This window comes from Myotis myotis, unplaced genomic scaffold, assembly GCF_014108235.1.
Source record: "Myotis myotis isolate mMyoMyo1 unplaced genomic scaffold, mMyoMyo1.p scaffold_m19_p_18, whole genome shotgun sequence".
NCBI classification, from domain to species: Eukaryota; Metazoa; Chordata; class Mammalia; order Chiroptera; family Vespertilionidae; genus Myotis; species Myotis myotis.
Window position 1 is genome coordinate 30452439 of NW_023416322.1, and position 17387 is coordinate 30469825.

General features: G+C 40.0%; 1 protein-coding gene across 19 annotated transcripts in view; it reads left to right on the plus strand.

The window, feature by feature from the left end:
- PIP5K1A (phosphatidylinositol-4-phosphate 5-kinase type 1 alpha) overlaps positions 1–17387 on the plus strand; it is a 38944-nt gene that overhangs the window by 11613 nt on the left and 9944 nt on the right. For 17 of the 19 annotated variants that reach the window (XR_004973451.1, XR_004973456.1, XR_004973453.1 and 14 more), the window contains 7 exons: positions 6671–6702; positions 8877–8957; positions 11241–11371; positions 12038–12155; positions 12321–12473; positions 13504–13803; positions 16893–17098. Coding sequence is in view for 9 of the 19 variants with exons in the window: in XM_036344898.1 (XP_036200791.1) it covers positions 6671–6702; positions 8877–8957; positions 11241–11371; positions 12038–12155; positions 12321–12473; positions 13504–13803; positions 16893–17098 (1021 nt within the window). In the remaining 10 variants the exon portion in view is untranslated. Of the gene's footprint in view, positions 1–5737; positions 6036–6664; positions 6703–8876; positions 8958–9452; positions 9590–11240; positions 11372–12037; positions 12156–12320; positions 12474–13503; positions 13804–16892; positions 17099–17387 lie in introns of those variants that run through there. The other 2 variants (XR_004973454.1, XR_004973458.1) reach the window with 2 other exon arrangements.

Sequence of the window (17387 nt, forward strand, 5' to 3'; positions counted from 1 at the left end):
TTTTTTTTTTTCTTTAAAAAAATAATATTTTTGGGAAAAAAAAATATTTTTATTGATTTTAGAGAGGAAGGGGGAGAGATAGAGATAGATAGAATTGATTGGCTGCCTTCTGCACGCCCCACACGGGATCAAGCCCGCAACCTGGCCCCTACTGGGAATCGAACTGTGACCTCCTGGTTCATAGGTCGACACTCAACCACTGAGCCACACCGGCTGGGCAGTAAATGAGTCTCTCAATTCTTTTTCTTTTCCCTCTCTGCTGCACCTCTCCCCTGACCCTTCCTATCGTGTAGATAGGGTTCCATAATTCACAATGATAATAATTGCTTATATTTATAGAGTATATATTATATGTTAAGTGCTATACATGACTTATTTTAGTTCTCATAACAGCCCTATGAGGTACGGTATTATTTCTCCACTTTATAGATAAGGTAACCAAGGCCCAGAGAGTTTTAATAAACTTGTCCAAGGTTACCTAGTTAGTAAAGAATGGATCTCATATTCAAACATAGCAAACCTAGGTGTTCAGATTTCAGAGCCCACAATCCTACCCACTACGCTATAATTGCTCCCTCGCTAATTTGAAAGTCTGTGTGCAAACTAACCTGACTTTAAACCAAATTAAATATTTGTTGTTGAATGAGTACTGACTGAACCAGTAGTCCTTAGTGAAGGAGAGACTAGTACAGAAGGGAACTTCTCCTTCTGACTTTAACTCTCCTTAAAAAAGCAACAAAATTCTGACCTCTGTTGCATAATATGTGGAGTTATTAATCATTCTTTCAGAAAATATTTTTTAAGTTTTAATGTGAATTCATGCCAAGGATTGGTAACTGATTCTGCAGTAAAATTCCAAGATCCCTGAAACTAAACAAACAAAAGAGTTTGCCTATCAGATGCCCTCTTTTTATCCATTGCAAATTCAGTAATCATAAGCCTAGTGCTTTTAATCAGAGCAAATCAAGGTCCCTCATGCACCAAGAGGAAAACTAGTCTGAAATAAAAGGAGCTTCCCCCCCTCTGTTAAAGTTGTTGAGGTCTTACTGCAAAGACATACTTTCTGCTACTTAGTGAGGACCTGAATGTCTGTGAAGCTGCTCTTTCAAGTATCAGACTTGAAAGACAGATTTGTTCCTCTAGACACTGGCATTGTGTGGTTCAGAACAAGGATAATCTCACTAAGAGAAGGGAGACGTATTTTTGCTGGTGACATTATGACTGTTACCAGGAGAACAGTGTTGTTATTGTTAATCTACTTGAGAAGAACTGAAGGAGGAGGACTCTGCTCTTTAATCCTCTGTCAGGGAATGTGAAAAATACATTTTCTTGTCCCAAGGGAAGGGTGTACCTCCAGGGAAGAAAATATATGTTCATCTTGTCCATTAGCAGTTTCGAGATGTGTTAGTTAGAGCGTTCTAGTTCTCTAGGTGCTTTCTTGTCCCTCCTGGACTCAAGATCACCAGGAAATGAAAACAAAAAGATGGTTTAGGAAAAAGAGAGTTGATTGGGGGTTAGGAATATGGATTCCAATTCTGGCCTGGTCACCAGCTTTGCTCTCTGATTTTGAGCACATCCTTATGCTCTGCTTTTATTTATTTTAAAAAAAATTAGACTAAAAATCATAAAGGTCCTTTCTGAATGATGTTTTTCTTAATATAAATGGTTATTGATTTGTTAGCTTGAAAGTGGACAGTAGCTTCACTTGGGGGCTGAAAAGCTAAGTTCTCAACTTATTCTATTTAAAAATCAACTTTCATTAACAGTTATAGATTTTAGCCAGACTGAACATACCCAGGCTAGAGCTAAAAAAATAAAATCCCCAAAAATGGTTCTTTAGGTCTTTTTCATTGTCTTCTTTCTGTAGAGGAAGTAAGGCTTGAAATTACTATGATTAGCTCTATATCATCTATTGACCCACTCAAAAATAAGTTACTTGAACCATTATTATTTCTGATGAAGCCTGTTTGTCATGGCTTTATTTTTTTGCTTCCAGTAGAGCAACATTAGCTAGTTGTTTACAGTGCTTCTTGGTCCAGGGCCTGTTAATAAGGAGGAGTCTCATAGTCATGAAGGAAATAAACTATGGACATGAATTGGGAATTCTGTAAAATAAAAAAACAATTTCTGTTAGTGCTTCATCCTTGATGCTTACATTTACTAGAGAAAACCTCTCAGAAAGAAGCCAGCTCAGATGAAGAAGCTTGATTATCTAGACTTGCTTTCTTTTCTTCTATGGTATTTTTTCACTAAACTTTTAATTGTAAATTTTTTCAGACATACACAATGTATAGAGAATAGTGTAATGAACCACCATTACCCATCAGCTAGCTTCAACAGCAACATTTTGCCAAATTTGCATCTATTATTCTCCAGTCTTCCACTTCCACCCCCTGGGATTTTTTTTAAAGCGAACTCAGTCTTCATGTGATTTCAGCCATAAATAGTTCAGAATGTATCTCTACAGATAAGGACTATTTTGAAGGGAGAGGGAGTTGTAATATTACCATGGTAGCAGTGTCACATCTTCAAAATTAAAAAAGGTTATTTAATTTCCCCTCTCAAGGCCTCTGTCTCAGAAATCTGTAGCTTATTTTCTTTCTTTCTTTTTTTTTTTTTAACTATATTTTATTGATTTTTTTACAGAGAGGAAGGGAGAGAGATAGAGAGTTAGAAACATCGATGAGAGAGAAACATCGATCAGCTGCCTCCTGCACATCTCCCACTGGAGAAGTGCCCGCAACCCAGGTACATGCCCTTGACCGGAATCGAACCTGGGACCTCTCAGTCCGCAAGCCGACGCTCTATCCACTGAGCCAAACCGGTTTCGGCATATGTAGCTTATTTTCTAAACAGCATCCAAACAACTTTTACACATTATATTTGGTGAATACCTCTCTTAAGCTCTTAATTAAAAACAATTCCCACATCCTGTTATATTATTTTGAGGGCCAAACAAGATATAGGTTTGTAAACTTTTAAAGTGCTATAAAAATATACATTGTTTGGTCAGTGGAGAGAAATAGCCTTTCTAAAAATGTGTCAGCATTTCGTTGTTGTCTTACAGTCACCATTAAGGTGAAGTAGGATAATATGGAGATGCCGAAGTGATGGAGAAAAGGTAGAAATATTATGAGCTCCTCCAGGTCAGGAACATAACTACCAAGAGTACCTAGCATAATTCCTGACATATAACAGGTGACCAATAAGTAGTTGTTGAGTAAGTGAATGGAGAGGAGCAGAAATAATTTTGCATCGAGCTGTGCTGAGATGTGTTAAAATTAAGCCAACGAGGAGAAGCTAGTGTAGAACCTTCCCAATGGCTTTTATAGCTAAGCTGTCAGCTTCTATAAGCCACTGTTGGGTAATGTGCTCTCTTTCTTTCTTACAGCACATGCCACATTTCCTAGAGTAAACTAATGATAATGTAGCCATATTGATAATAGTCCTCCAGAGTTTTGACTTAGAAGGGGAGAAGCAGGTTCCAAAATTACTCAGGAAAAAAAGTTTTTCTTTGAAAAAAAGTTAATTTCAACATTGGAATTCTACTCTCCATTCAATTTCCCTACCCCAAAAGAGGATGATATATATGGATCATGGATAGGGATTATAAAGTGGTGCAATATCCTTATCAGAAAGTATTTTCCACAGAGATGCTAGAAAACAAACTTTCTTTTGAATAATATTTTAGTGTTATTCATAGGGATGAATCTCAGTGGTTGGCTGGCATTATTACCAAGCCGGTTATTGCCATGCTGAGTTGGTCTTTTACCTCTTTCTCCCCCCCCCCCCCCCCCACTTCTCTCCTCCTCCCCTTCCCTCTGTGGCTCCTTCCCCCGCCGCCCTTTCTTTCACTGCACGTAAAGAAGAGAGCTTGATTATGAGGTGAACAGGTACAGTGCTGGTGACTCTTTGGTCTCATGTACTTCCTCAGTGGACAATTCCTCATTGGCAGAGCTTTGGGCTATTTGGTCAATCCTTAGCGGATGGTACCTGGTTTCCTGAAATGTCACTCTGCTCTTCATTGGGTTTCTGTACCGCACTGGATGTTTTACCAACACTGGCAAAATTCTCTAAGCATTTTTCTCTTCCCTTCCATTCATCTTTGGTAGGTTAGAGCTCTGATCTGTGCCCAAGGGGCAAAACTTAAGGCAAGAAAGAGAGTGAGTCTTGGGTCCTGATTCTCCTCCTCCCTATTATTTATTCTATTATTATTTAAACCCCAATATCTTTCTAACTGCTTCAGCTATAGTGTACTTGGGTTAATCCCAGCTTTGCAGTTAGAGATAGCTAAGTAGTTGGCACCAAAATTCCATTGAGTGAAGTTCTCCCACCCTCATTCTGCAAACTTTGCAAGAGTTAACAACCCTAGAGCTATATGTTTGTGTCATAAAACCAGGAAAGTTAGCAAAGTAGAACTTTTGGAAGTTAGAAAGCCCCAAACTTAGACCCTGCCTTGAAATCATTTATCTGCTTTTCCCCCTCCATTATTTAACTTGTCCAATTACTCCTTGCGTATTTTGTAGGTGAGACTGTCAAACTAGGACTAGATATTGGCTTTTCTTGGTTCTTCCAGATCCCTTCCAAACCCCTTCCTTGGGGGGAAAAGTGGGTCGGCCAGGTACCGATCAAGGAGTCCAGAATCAGTGTTTGTCTTCAACAACTGAAAGTATACTGATTTCCTCATTGAGAATCACTGATTCCATAGTTATGTGTGTGTACTTTCAGGAGAGTATGTTGGGGTGGGGGGGAGTTGGGAGGAGCCAAGTACTTTGAAATGCTAATTAACATTTTATGATGTTCTAGGTAATTGAACATTAAACCTTACTATGGACTCAACTTTGCTCTTGCATTAGAAATCACATCTGGCAACATATTTGTTTAGCACTTCATGGTCCATAAAGTACTTTGAATTTACCTTATCTAATCTTTACATAACCTAATTTAGGTTTCTTTTCTTTTAGTTAAACATAGAGAGCAATTTGCCTGATATAACAAGGGTTTGAACCCAGGTCTTCGAATTTTTTAATAGTTCAGCATGTTGACTTGCTCTTGGCTAAAAGGTTGTAATATATAAAAGGTTTGACTATTGTTTTTGTTGGCAGACACCTTAAATTTTGTAGTAAGTCAGTAGAGTTTTAATTATAAATCTGAGTCGTCCTGGCTTTTGCTTAGGGTTCCAGTCCTAATTTGCCTAATCTTTCACCCAGCTGAAGTCAGCATTATTGAAGATGAAGCATCCTACAAAACATGTAGATTATTGGGCACTGATGTTTTTTCCTCCCATTTTTGGGGGGTTATTTTATGCAGTATGTCTCCTCACAGCTAAGTGACAGTTCCCTTGCCTCCTTTTTTGGACGAGAAATGAAAACTATGGTGCTCTTCATTTTTTGCCACTCTGACTCACCATGAGGAAGGAAATTTTGCTGCTCTGCTTATTGTACCAGAAATACTTGGTCTGTGCTACTAGGAGCTGTTCTAACCTCTCTGAGCCCAGCTATATTCTGAAATTCTCAGGGTGCTTGACCATTTGTCTTAAACAATTATAATTAGGGCTTTACCTGATTATCCTCGATCCCATGTGTCCCTGTTGCTGCCTCAACATTAATCTTTATGTATGGACTGAAACTAGGGTCTTCCTACTCAGGTATTATGTTATTGAAGATTCATCCCATTTGGACTCCTCTTTTTAATTTTCTTTAATATGGCTAATCTTTATTCCTTTTGAATTCTTTAGAGCTAGATTGATGTGATAATTAGTAATCTATGAAGACAAAGGCCAACGTTCTCCAATATGAAATGGGAAGGAAGGTTTGCCTTCCTGAGTGATAATGTATCTCTGATGTGATCATGGATGAAGGTTATGGTGATGGCAACCCCTGAAGAATTGACTTAATCAGAATACATTTTTCTATAGATAATCTTTTGTCGCTTTCTGAACATACTTATTCTTAAAATCTTTTCTAAAATTAAATGGATAAAAGTCATAAATAATAATGAGATTTAACTACAAATATGCCTGCACTGATTAAATAGTAAGTAAAACTTTAGTAAGTAAATGCCAACAAATTCCTGTTGAGTTTACAGCAGAAATGAAGATGAGGCTGTAGGGATGCAGAATCAGTTTCTGCTTGCACTGAATGCCTTTTCATTATTTCGATTTTGCATTTTCTCATCCTTAGCCTCTTTCTTCTTCACAGATCAGCTCTTTCTGAAGAGTTGAAATAATTAAAGAGGAGTAAATCACCATAGATATGCTCTAAAAATTTTCACCCTTTTAGTTCTACAGGAAAAAAATATTAATCAAACCCCAGACTTTCCAATTAGTCTTGGGTCTCTTTTGCCCTTTCTCTTTTAGCCATGGTATCAAGTGAGACCCTCTGACTCTGATGTATCAAGAACAGGTCTATTTCCCAGAAAAAATATGAACACTTGAGTAAGAAAAGGGACTGGAACAGGAATGGAATGTCCAAGGGCTCTATGAATATTAGGGAGAACGAGGAAGGGACTTTTAAAATCTCTGTCCAAACGGTATCACAGAGCGAGAGGCCAGAGCTCATTGTTAGGTTTAATTTGACTCAGACCCTGATTGTTTCAGTGTGCAGGATAGAGATATCTGAGTGGGTGTGTGTACACATTTATAATTGTGTTTTGTTTATTTTTTTAACAGCTTCTGGAAACAAGAGAGCCATGGCATCTGAGGTAAGTTTCTTATTGATACATTGGTTCTAAAACCAGAAGGATACCTGGTTCTGACATTTTTTTTTTTTTTTAATATATATATTTTTATTGATTTTTTTATAGAGAGGAAGGGAAAGAGATAGAAAGTTAGAAACATCAATGAGAGAGAAACATCGATTCAGCTGCTTCCTGCACACTCCCTACTGGGTATGTGCCCGCAACCAAGGCACATGCTTTTGACTGGAATTGAACCTGGGACCCTTCGTTGCGCAGGCCGAAGCTCTATCCACTGAGCCAAACCGGTTAGGGCTGGTTCTGACATCTTTATTTCCCCCCTGTTTAAGTCTCAGGAACTAGACAGAGTTCTTATATCTGTTTGGTGAGCTAGAAATTATGCAATTCTACTTTTGTTGCAGTTTATTTTTTATAAATTGTAAAGAGAGGGAGGGGGAGAGAGAGAAACATCAATTTGTTGTTCTACTTATTTATGCATTCATTGGTTGATTCTTTTATACACACACACACACACACACACAAGTATACTTGATTTCAGAGAGGAAGGGAGAGGGAGAGATAGAAATATCAATGATGAAAGAGAATCATTGATCGGTTGCCTCCTATATGCCCTCTCCTGGGGATCAAGCCTGCAACCTGTGCATGTGCTCTGTCTGGTAACCTCCTGGTGCATGGGTCGATGCTGTACCTCTGAGCCACATCAGCTGGGCAATTTAATACATTTTTAATGTACCAAAGAATAAATAATGTACCTAAGTGACCTGTAATCTTGCAAACAACTCCTATGAGGGAAGTACTGTAATTCATGTCTTACAGATGAGGAAAGTGAGGATTAGAGGTTCTGTAACTTGTCCAAAGTCACATAGTTAATAAGTGAGATTGATAAGTGTAGGATTCAGACCCAGACAATCCCACACTAAAACCTACTCTCTTTTTTTTGCTGTTACTGCCTCTGGTTGCACAACTTCAGTGAATTTGAATATCTTCATTTAACCATACAGAAGTTAAATTTCCTACTTTTTTTTTTCTGTGCAGAATGTTTTCCATTTGCTTAACTTGCTTCTCAGCCCTCTTCTTGCCTCTCTCCTGGGTTGTATGACGAGGCTTCAGAATGTGGATCCTTTTGTCCTGGCAACCTGTGGGTCGCGACCCCTTTGGGGGTTGAACGACCCTTTCACAGGGGTCGCCTAAGACCATCGGAAAACACATATATAATTACATATTGTTTTTGTGATTAATCACTATGCTTTAATTATGTTCAATTTGTAACGATGAAATTGGGGGTCACCACAACATGAGGAACTGTATTAAAGGGTTGTGGCATTAGGAAGGTTGAGAACCACTGTTCTAAGAACTGTGAGGTTATATATAGATGGTTTTCTAGCACTAAGAGCCTTAGCAAGAAGTAGAACTTGAATATCAAGTCCTAAGATCATGACATTCTATTTTCACTAGCCTTCTTGCCTCCTGGATTATTAACTTAATTAGCATTGACATCATGAAGAAGACCTTCCTGTCTGTTGTGCTGGCATTTTGGCTGTGGGGAATAGCCTTCTAGGCTCTGCTCTACTGGTTTTACCTCTTCCTTATTTCAGGGGCTGATATATGGGTAGAAAACAAAGGCATATTATGTTCTCAGGAATCTCTTCAAGGCACTGAGACCCATACACTATCTCAGAGGAGTCATCTTATTGCCTCAGCCTTTTCATTCCTGGCCTCGCAGTACTTGCATTTGCCAGTGGCAAGATAATTTCTCATGGTAAATTCAGTTTGAGCAGTTGGTATTCAGATTAGATTGAAGGTTAGAGAGGTAGTAATTTCTGAAAGGAAGCTGGTGAAAAAAAGAGGGGAACTGTGGAACTTGTAACCTGTCTTGCTTTTTTGAACTTCTCCTGTTTCCACTTTTCTTTAATTATACTCATTTTTACTTTCTGTGTTGTTATTCTGAGGGCCAAAGGTGAAATATGCATCCCTCGGGTTTTCTTCTGTGTTCTTTCAGCCAGTTAATTCACTGGGAAGCAACACTGTAGCTGTGTGTTTGCATAGGGTGGGTCTTCTGAAGATTTTATAAATGTTCATAACCTAAAAAGGGTATGTTGAATGTTTTGGTTTGTCGTCATGGTAGCTGTTTGGTGTATTACATGGGAATTATATATTAATCTTGACTCTTCTTTTTCTAGGTGCCTTATGCCCCTGGCATGTCCATCAAGAAAATAGGCCACAGAGGTGTTGATTCCTCAGGAGAGACGACATATAAAAAGGTGTGTCTGGGTGGAACCCTTTCATCTTCAGGAAGGGGTAGTCCTGTCCCCTTGATATTCTCCTTATTCTCTCCCATTTCTTGATATCTTAAGCCTTTGCACAATAGCTATTATACAACTTGGACTTTAGCGTTTACTTCACAAAGGGTGAAGTGAGATATCGTTTATCTGTATACGTATGACTACATGAGAATGTTGTTCATGGACAAATCTGATGGTGGTTGCTATTTCGCTGAGCTGAAGAAACTGGGCTTCCCTATTAGGTATAAACAATTTTCAAGCCCTGAATGTCATTCTTCCCTTGCTTCAGGGAACCATGTTTCTCTTTTAAAAAAAATATTTTTACTGATTTCAGAGAGGAAGGGAGAGGGAGGGAGAGATAAAAGTATCACTAATGAGAGAGAATCATTGATTGGCTGCCTTCTATACACCCTACACTGAGGATGGCGCCCACAACTGGGGCATGTGCCCTGACAGTGACCTCCTCGTTCATAGGTGGACACTCAACCACTGAGCCACGCCAGCTGGGCAGAATCATGTCTCTTTAAGTCTTTTGATCTTTCCTCTGGTGCTGGATGTACATAAAATCAAGGCCATATCTCCCCCAGCCTGGTGATACAGATTGACATCGGGTCAGTGTTTTCCTTTGTTTCTTCTTAAGAGTGTGCTTTTTTAAGATTTTCTTCACCTTAATTTTTTATTTTTTTAATCCTCACCCGAGGATGTTTTTATTGATTTTAGAGCGAGAAGAAGAGAGAGGGAGAAAGCAAGAGAAGGGGGGGGGGGGAGAGAAACATCAGTGTGAGAGAGAAACATTGATCAGTTGCCTCCTGTAGGCATTGAACCCACAACCTTTCTGTGTATGGAACCAAGCTCCAACCTACTGAGCTACACTGGTCAGGGCATGTGTTTTTTTAAAGAATGTAGTTTCAGCTGGTGAAGAGGGCCTAGAACACCTGCTTTTTGAGCTTTCTAATGGATTGGAAAGATAGTAGTACTAGCTAAGAACAGAAAATTGAACTGATGAAGGGAAAACTGGAGAAAAGCATCTTGGGGTGATCTCAGGTCTTCGGTTCTGGACTAATTTGGAGATGCCTAGCCCTTCCCAAGGGACAGTGTTCAACCTCCCATTTAGCAGCTGTGTCTTGTCTGATATAGGGCATGCAGATTTCTTGGAGTTCTGTTTCTGGCTCACATACAATTTTCTTGTGTCTGTTCTCTGCCTTTATTGCATTTGTCCCAAGTAATAGAGGTAGACTGACTCATTTTCAGGAATGGGTACTGAGGCCCATGTTAACTTAACAAACATTTATTGAGCTCTTTTTATATGCTGAACATTGAGACAAAAGGGTGAGTTTCTAGTCTAATTAGAGAGGCAGACACTTAAAAATGCCAGTTATAATTTTAATGCCCTGTGAGGACTAAGTAGAAATACAAGTAATATCTGGTGAGAGTTAGGGATGAGGAAAATGATGTAGAACAAAACTGCCTAATAGTACTTTCTATAGTGATTGAAATGTACTGTTTGTTACCCATTATGGTAGCCACTAGTCATACTTGAATGTGGCTAGTAAGACTGAAGAAGCAAATTTTTAATTAACTTAAAATTAAATAGCCATGTGTGGCTAGAGGCTACTGTACTGGACAGCATATATGTAGGTGATGTGATATTTTTCCATGGGATTGAAATCCTAGATTGTAAGAGTGGGGCTCTTGCATTTGTGTTTTAACCATAGTGTGATAATTTCTGAGAAGTTTTTAGATTTAAAATTGAGTTTTTTCAGTTAGGAATTTTTTGTTGCTGTTTTTTGCCACTCTATTGTCCTCAGAACACCAATCAAGCCCTGCCTTAGAGGACGGAGGCTTCTGTTGCTGGGTAGATAACCAGAACGTTAGTTAATTTTAACTGCATCCTATATCCGATGAATAAAATGTTTGGAGGGCCCCAGATACTCTGGGGGAAGGAACTTTTGGAGTGAGACCTAAGATTGTTCTCTCAATACAATGTATCTTCCAAATATAAATATGGAGAGGAGGGAACATCTTGCCTAGCTTAGGCTGGCTAGGACAGTCCCACCTTTGCTACTCTGAATCTTAGGCCCTTCCATTCTTTGCCAAGCTAAACTGCAATGTAAAACATGGGGATGGGGAAACTGGGTTAGGATGAACTACTTAGAAGGGCGTTTGCTTTAAGTGCTCCTTCTGGCTCTCCCTCCTGAGTTTTTACTGCTATGATCAGATTTAATTCTAGAAATTTTGCCCTTATTTCCTTTCTGTTTTCAGACAACCTCATCAGCCTTGAAAGGTGCCATTCAGTTAGGCATTACTCACACTGTAGGGAGTCTGAGTACCAAACCAGAGCGGGATGTCCTCATGCAAGACTTTTACGTGGTGGAGAGTATCTTCTTCCCCAGGTAAAGAGGTTAATGTTCAGGACAATGTCCTGGAAAGTGTGCCTTTTCATATTAACCTCAGGCCACTTTTAGGGGTTTGGGTCTAATTTAGGCATGTGTCCAATTCTTAACCTGATTTTAATCAGGGTGATATGGGACACTAGGATGTGGAGAATAGATGCTGTCCTTTGGATGTTTCCATGAGCCTCTGGCCTAAAGAGCCCTAAAAAACAAAAACAAAAACAAAAACAATTCCATGCATGTGCTTATGTTTTCATCCCCATGTTGTGCTTTTTAAAAAAAAACAAAAACTTTTTTTTTTAAATTACTGATTTCAGAGAGGAAGAGAGAGGGAGAGAGAAAAATAGAAACATCAGTGATGAGAGATGATCACTGATCAACTGCCTCCTGCATGCCCCACACTGGGACCAAGCCTGCAACCCCAACATGTGTCCTTTACTGGAATCTAATCTGGGACCCTTCGGTCCGCAGGCCGATGCTCTATCCACTAAGCCAAACGGGCTAGCATCCTATGTTGTGCTTTTGTCCCACTAAGTAACTGACTCATCTAATCCCTCTGGTTCTATCAGAAGGGATGTATTGACTCTGCCTCTGGGTGACTCCCAGGGTGGACTCCCTGGGTAACAGGGACTGGTAATTTATGGCTTCTTCTATTTAACCCCACAGTGAAGGGAGCAACCTGACCCCTGCTCATCACTACAATGACTTTCGGTTCAAAACCTACGCACCTGTTGCTTTCCGCTACTTTCGAGAATTATTTGGTATCCGGCCTGATGATTACTTGGTAAGCTCCCGCATCTCATGACCCTGTGACTCCTATATTGGAGCCCCCTCACTCCATAGTCTTACTCTAGTTTTCTTTTGGAACAGAATTTCATCTGCAGTTGATTTCTGGTTGGGCAGGTCCTGGTATTTCTGAACTTCTTGTTCTCTTCTCTCTGGGGCTCAGTATTCCCTCTGCAGTGAGCCGCTGATTGAACTCTGCAATTCTGGGGCTAGTGGTTCCCTCTTCTACGTGTCCAGTGATGACGAATTCATCATTAAAACAGTCCAGCATAAAGAGGCGGAGTTTCTACAGAAGCTGCTTCCAGGATACTACATGGTGAGGGGAAGAGGAGCACTGGCTACCTTTGCTGCCCTCTTTACTCCTGGACAGGGTGGGGAGGCTGTCTTCTGTGGGGCAAAACAATGTCACCACTTTTAAATATATATTATTATTGATTTCAGAGAAGAAGGGAGAGATATAGAAACATCACAGATGAGATAATCGTTAATCGACTGCCTCCTGCACGCCCCACACTGGGGATCAAGCTCCTAACCCGGGCATGTGCCCTGACCCGGAATTAAACTGTGACCTTCTGGTTCATAGGTTGACGCTCCACCACTGAGCCATGCCAGCCAGGCTGTCCTATTTTAAGTGTTATATTTGGCTTAAACTGTCCTATCCAAAGGCAAGATTTAATGATGGCCCTGGCCAGGTAGCTCAGTTGCTTAGAGCGTCATACTGATATGTCAAGGTTGAAGGTTCTATCCCCAATCAGGGCACATAAAAGAATCAATCAATGAATGCATAAATAACTGGGACAAACTGTAACAACAAATATTTCTCTCTCTCTCCAAATAAATAAATAAAATAATGTTCAAAAAATTTTTTTTAAAGGGTGCAATTATGATTTTGCTTCCTATTCTTAGCTCAGCTCCTACATTGGAGAATGGGGTTGTTTACTTCCCTTGACAGTACTCTATCTGATCTTACTCGACTGACTGCTCTTGGGGATTCTCGAGAAATTAGGAGACTCTCCTTTGCCTCCCATCATACACAAGAATATACTATGCCAAGGGCTAAGAGTTAAGACTTTTTCAATGCTGTCTTCTCTTAAACCTCTCTTAAAGGAATATACTCATCATACATTCAGTATCCTAACTGATTACTATATTGGAGAGCCTGATCCCATCATTAAATGCATTGGGAAATTTCAAACAAATATGGTATATGGTGTTTGGTTATGGGCAGACAGATTGTACTTGAATCCCAAGTAATAGATGAATGAAGATGGGTGGCAGCTTTTGCCCTTGAATTTCACTGAAAGTCAGCTAAGTTACTCTCCTACTTTTTATTTTTGCGCCCTTAGAACCTCAACCAGAACCCTCGGACTTTGCTGCCTAAATTCTATGGACTGTACTGTGTGCAGGCAGGTGGTAAGAATATTCGAATTGTGGTAATGAATAACCTCTTACCACGGTCAGTCAAGATGCATATCAAATATGACCTCAAGGGCTCAACCTACAAACGACGGGCTTCCCAAAAAGAGCGAGAGAAGCCTCTCCCCACTCTTAAAGACCTGGACTTCCTACAAGACATCCCTGATGGTCTCTTTTTGGATGCTGATATGTACAATGCTCTCTGTAAGACCCTGCAGCGTGACTGTTTGGTGAGTTTGTCAGATTCCCTTCCCTCACAGACACCAAAAATCTCAATCACTAAAATAGCTTGGTTGTCCTTGGGCTTCAAATCTATGGGAGATTTGAGTGTTCCTTCACTTCATATTTCCCAGGCTTCATTTAAAATAATTTTTACACTAGATCATTGTTAAGCCTTTACATTTTTACTTCCTCTCTGTGTCTCCTCCCCCATCTGGCTTTATTTCCTTCTCTGTCTACTCTGGGCTTCATAATCATACAGTCTTATTTTCATACCAGCATCATCATTCCTCAGATCTTGGCCCTGCCTGCCAAATCTAAATTTATATCTTGGAAGCTGGCTACTCTCACACAGCTATGTGTACTGGCATCCCTATAGATGTATGATATCCATTTCCACCTAGGCCTTCAGTTTCCCTCATCAATCCATTTTCTGTTTCTCTCAGATAGTTCAGATAATTGGCACTCTCTTCAAATCACCTTTTAAAAATACATATTTTTATTGATTTCAGAGAGGAAGTGAGAGGGAGAGAGAGATAGAAACATCAATGATGAAAGAGAATCATAGATTGGCTGCCTCCTGCACGTCCCCTACTGGGGATCTAGCCTGAAACCAGGAATCAAACCATGAGAACCTGGTTCATAGGTCAGTGCTCAACCACTGAGCCACATCAGCCGTACTAAACCACTTTCTTTGTCACTTAAAACAAATTAAATGTATTGGGGTAACAGTTAATAATAGAATATAAATTTCAGATGTATAACTTTATAATACGACATTTATACAGTCTATTATGTGCTTACTACCTGAATCTAGTCTCCTTCTGTCACCGTGTATCTGACCCCCTTTCCCTTCTTTGCTCTCCCCCTCAACCCCCTCTCCTGCTGGTAACCACCTTGCTATATCTGTGAGTTTGTTTTTGTTTCTTTGTATGTTTGTCAAACCACTTTTTAACTTCCATCCCCCAGCCTTGTCTCTCAAGAAACCACCTCAGCCCTAACTGGTTTGGCTCAGTGGATGGAGCGTCGGCCTGCGGACTGAAGGGTCCCAGGTTCGATTCCGGTCAAGGGCATGTACCTGGGTTGCGGGCACATCCCCAGTAGGGGGTGTGCAGGAGGCAGCTGGTTGATGTTTCTCTCTCATCGATGTTTCTAGCTCTCTATCCCTCTCCCTTCCTCTCTGTAAAAAAATTAATAAAAATATATATTAAAAAAAAGAAAAGAAACCACCTCAACTTCCTATTCCATTCCATCCCTTTGTCCTGCCCCATCACTAATTTATAAACCATCCTTAATCTCCTTTCTTAACCAACTTGGTGGCTTATTCCAGGTCAACCCCTTTTGTCCTCTAGATCCATTTCCTCCTATTTCTTTAAGATCATGCTTCATGCTGAAACCGGTTTGGCTCGGTGGATAGAGCGTCGGCTTGCGGACTGAAAGGTCCCAGGTTCGATTCCGGTCAAGGGCATGTACCTGGGCTGCGGGCACATCCCCAGTAGGGATGTGCAGGAGGCAGCTGATCGATGTTTCTCTCTCATTGATGTTTCTATCTCTCTATCTCTCTCCCTTCCTCTCTAAAAAATCAATAAAATATATTTAAAAAAAAAAAAAAAAAAGATCATGCTTCATAACTTGCTTCCTTTTCCACCTTTGGCTTCAGCCTCTACTGACTATTTTCTTTCTACACACAAACAAGCTTACTTCTTCTATCTTAAAATTAGGAGGATTTTTTTCAATGTCTGCATTTAATGATGATTATATTTCTTCTTTTTCTTTCTCTTTTCATATTTCTCAACTTACTGTGTCCTGGCTTTTGTTCTCATCACTTCAGTTGAACCACTCTCCCCATTGACTACAGAAATGCCAAATAGAAAGGACTTCTAGGTTTTGTTGAATTTTCTGAAGCATTTGACAGTTAACTATTTCCACTTTTTTAACATATCTTCTTTTGGTGACATCTTTCCCTATTGATTTTTCTACATCTCTGGTATTTTTTTCTCTAACTGGCTTTGCTTATTCTGCATCTATTTCAGGATAATGCCTATTTTAGTTTGACTCCTTTGGTTGTAAGGACTAGGAACATAGTGAAACAAATGTTTTTTTCAAACTATACATAAGAGTCAATCCTGTTCTCTTCATCCCTTACTCTATTCACCTACCTAAGTGGTTGAGGTACAGCACCAAAGTGAGCTCCTGGACTGGTGGGAATAAACCCTTTTTCACCCTGTTCTGGGTAGGGGACGAGTGGTGAGAACTATAGGATATGATCCAAGCTCCTTAATGCAACATATCAGACCTGTCATTGTCTTACCCCTGCCAGCCTCTCTAATCTGCCTCACCTCGCCTTTGTATTTTATGTTTTAGAAATACCAAATTATACCTTCCTGTACATAATATGCTGTTTCATGCCTCCAGACCTTGAAATATTCTTTCCTTTATGTACTTAGACTTATTTTCTCTGTAATTTATCTTTCATAACCCTATGTATGTATTACTTCCTGACCTATAGACTGCTCCTCAATTATGTAAGCACTTCCATTGTACACATTAGACTGTATTTATTTTCACTTTTGTTTCTCTTCCTAGATTATAACATTCTGGAGGACAGAAACTCTCTTAAGTATCTTTGTATTCCCCATTAGTAAGCACAGTGCCTATAGATGGTAGGTATTCAGTAAATATTGAACTGAATTGAAGCTGATTGTATTAGGTCTTGCAACAGATCTGCTCTTTCACAAAGTATACTTTACCAGACCCTCCTTGTGGATTCTTTACAGCACAGATATGTATTTCTTATTCCCTTGAGAATATAATGATGTTTTTGTGAAGAGAAAAAAGGAAAGAACAAAGGGTATCTTGTCAGCTAGGCAGTTGCCTATTTTGTGTTTACTCAAATGAAAGAAAGCTGAGGGGAAACAAATGAAGAGCAGCCAAGAGGAGGCTGATAGCTTTTCTCCAAGGACTAGGAGAAGAAAAGGATAATTCTGTGGTTAGCCCTAGAGGTTCACTATCAAGAATAATTGGACCAGAAAAGCTGCGAGGTCCTGAAAAAACTTCTCATGCCACCCAAGGCTCAGATCATGTTATTTCCTCCCATTAGGTGCTGCAGAGTTTCAAGATAATGGACTATAGCCTCCTGATGTCAATCCATAACATAGATCACGCACAACGAGAACCCTCAGCCCATGAAACACTATACTCAGTTGATACACGCAAACCAGCTCCCCAAAAGGCTCTCTATTCCACAGCCATGGAATCTATCCAGGGCGAGGCTCGGCGAGGCGGCACCATGGAGACTGAAGACCAGTGAGTGGGCTCAGGGTCATCAGGAAAGGAGAGCATAGGCTAATAGCATTTCTTCAGGAAGGGACGCAGCTTCTGTGAAGGAGTAGCCTTGATTCAGCAGTTAAGCCAACAATGTTAATGCTTACAGATTATAGAATGAGCTTTCTGTTTTTAATTTTTTAAAATATATTTTTATTGATTTCAGAGAGGAAGGGAGAGGGAGAGATAGAGAGAACCACTGGTTGGCTGCCTCCTGCATACCCCCAACTGTGGATCCAGCCTGCAACCCAGGCATATGCCCTTAACTGAG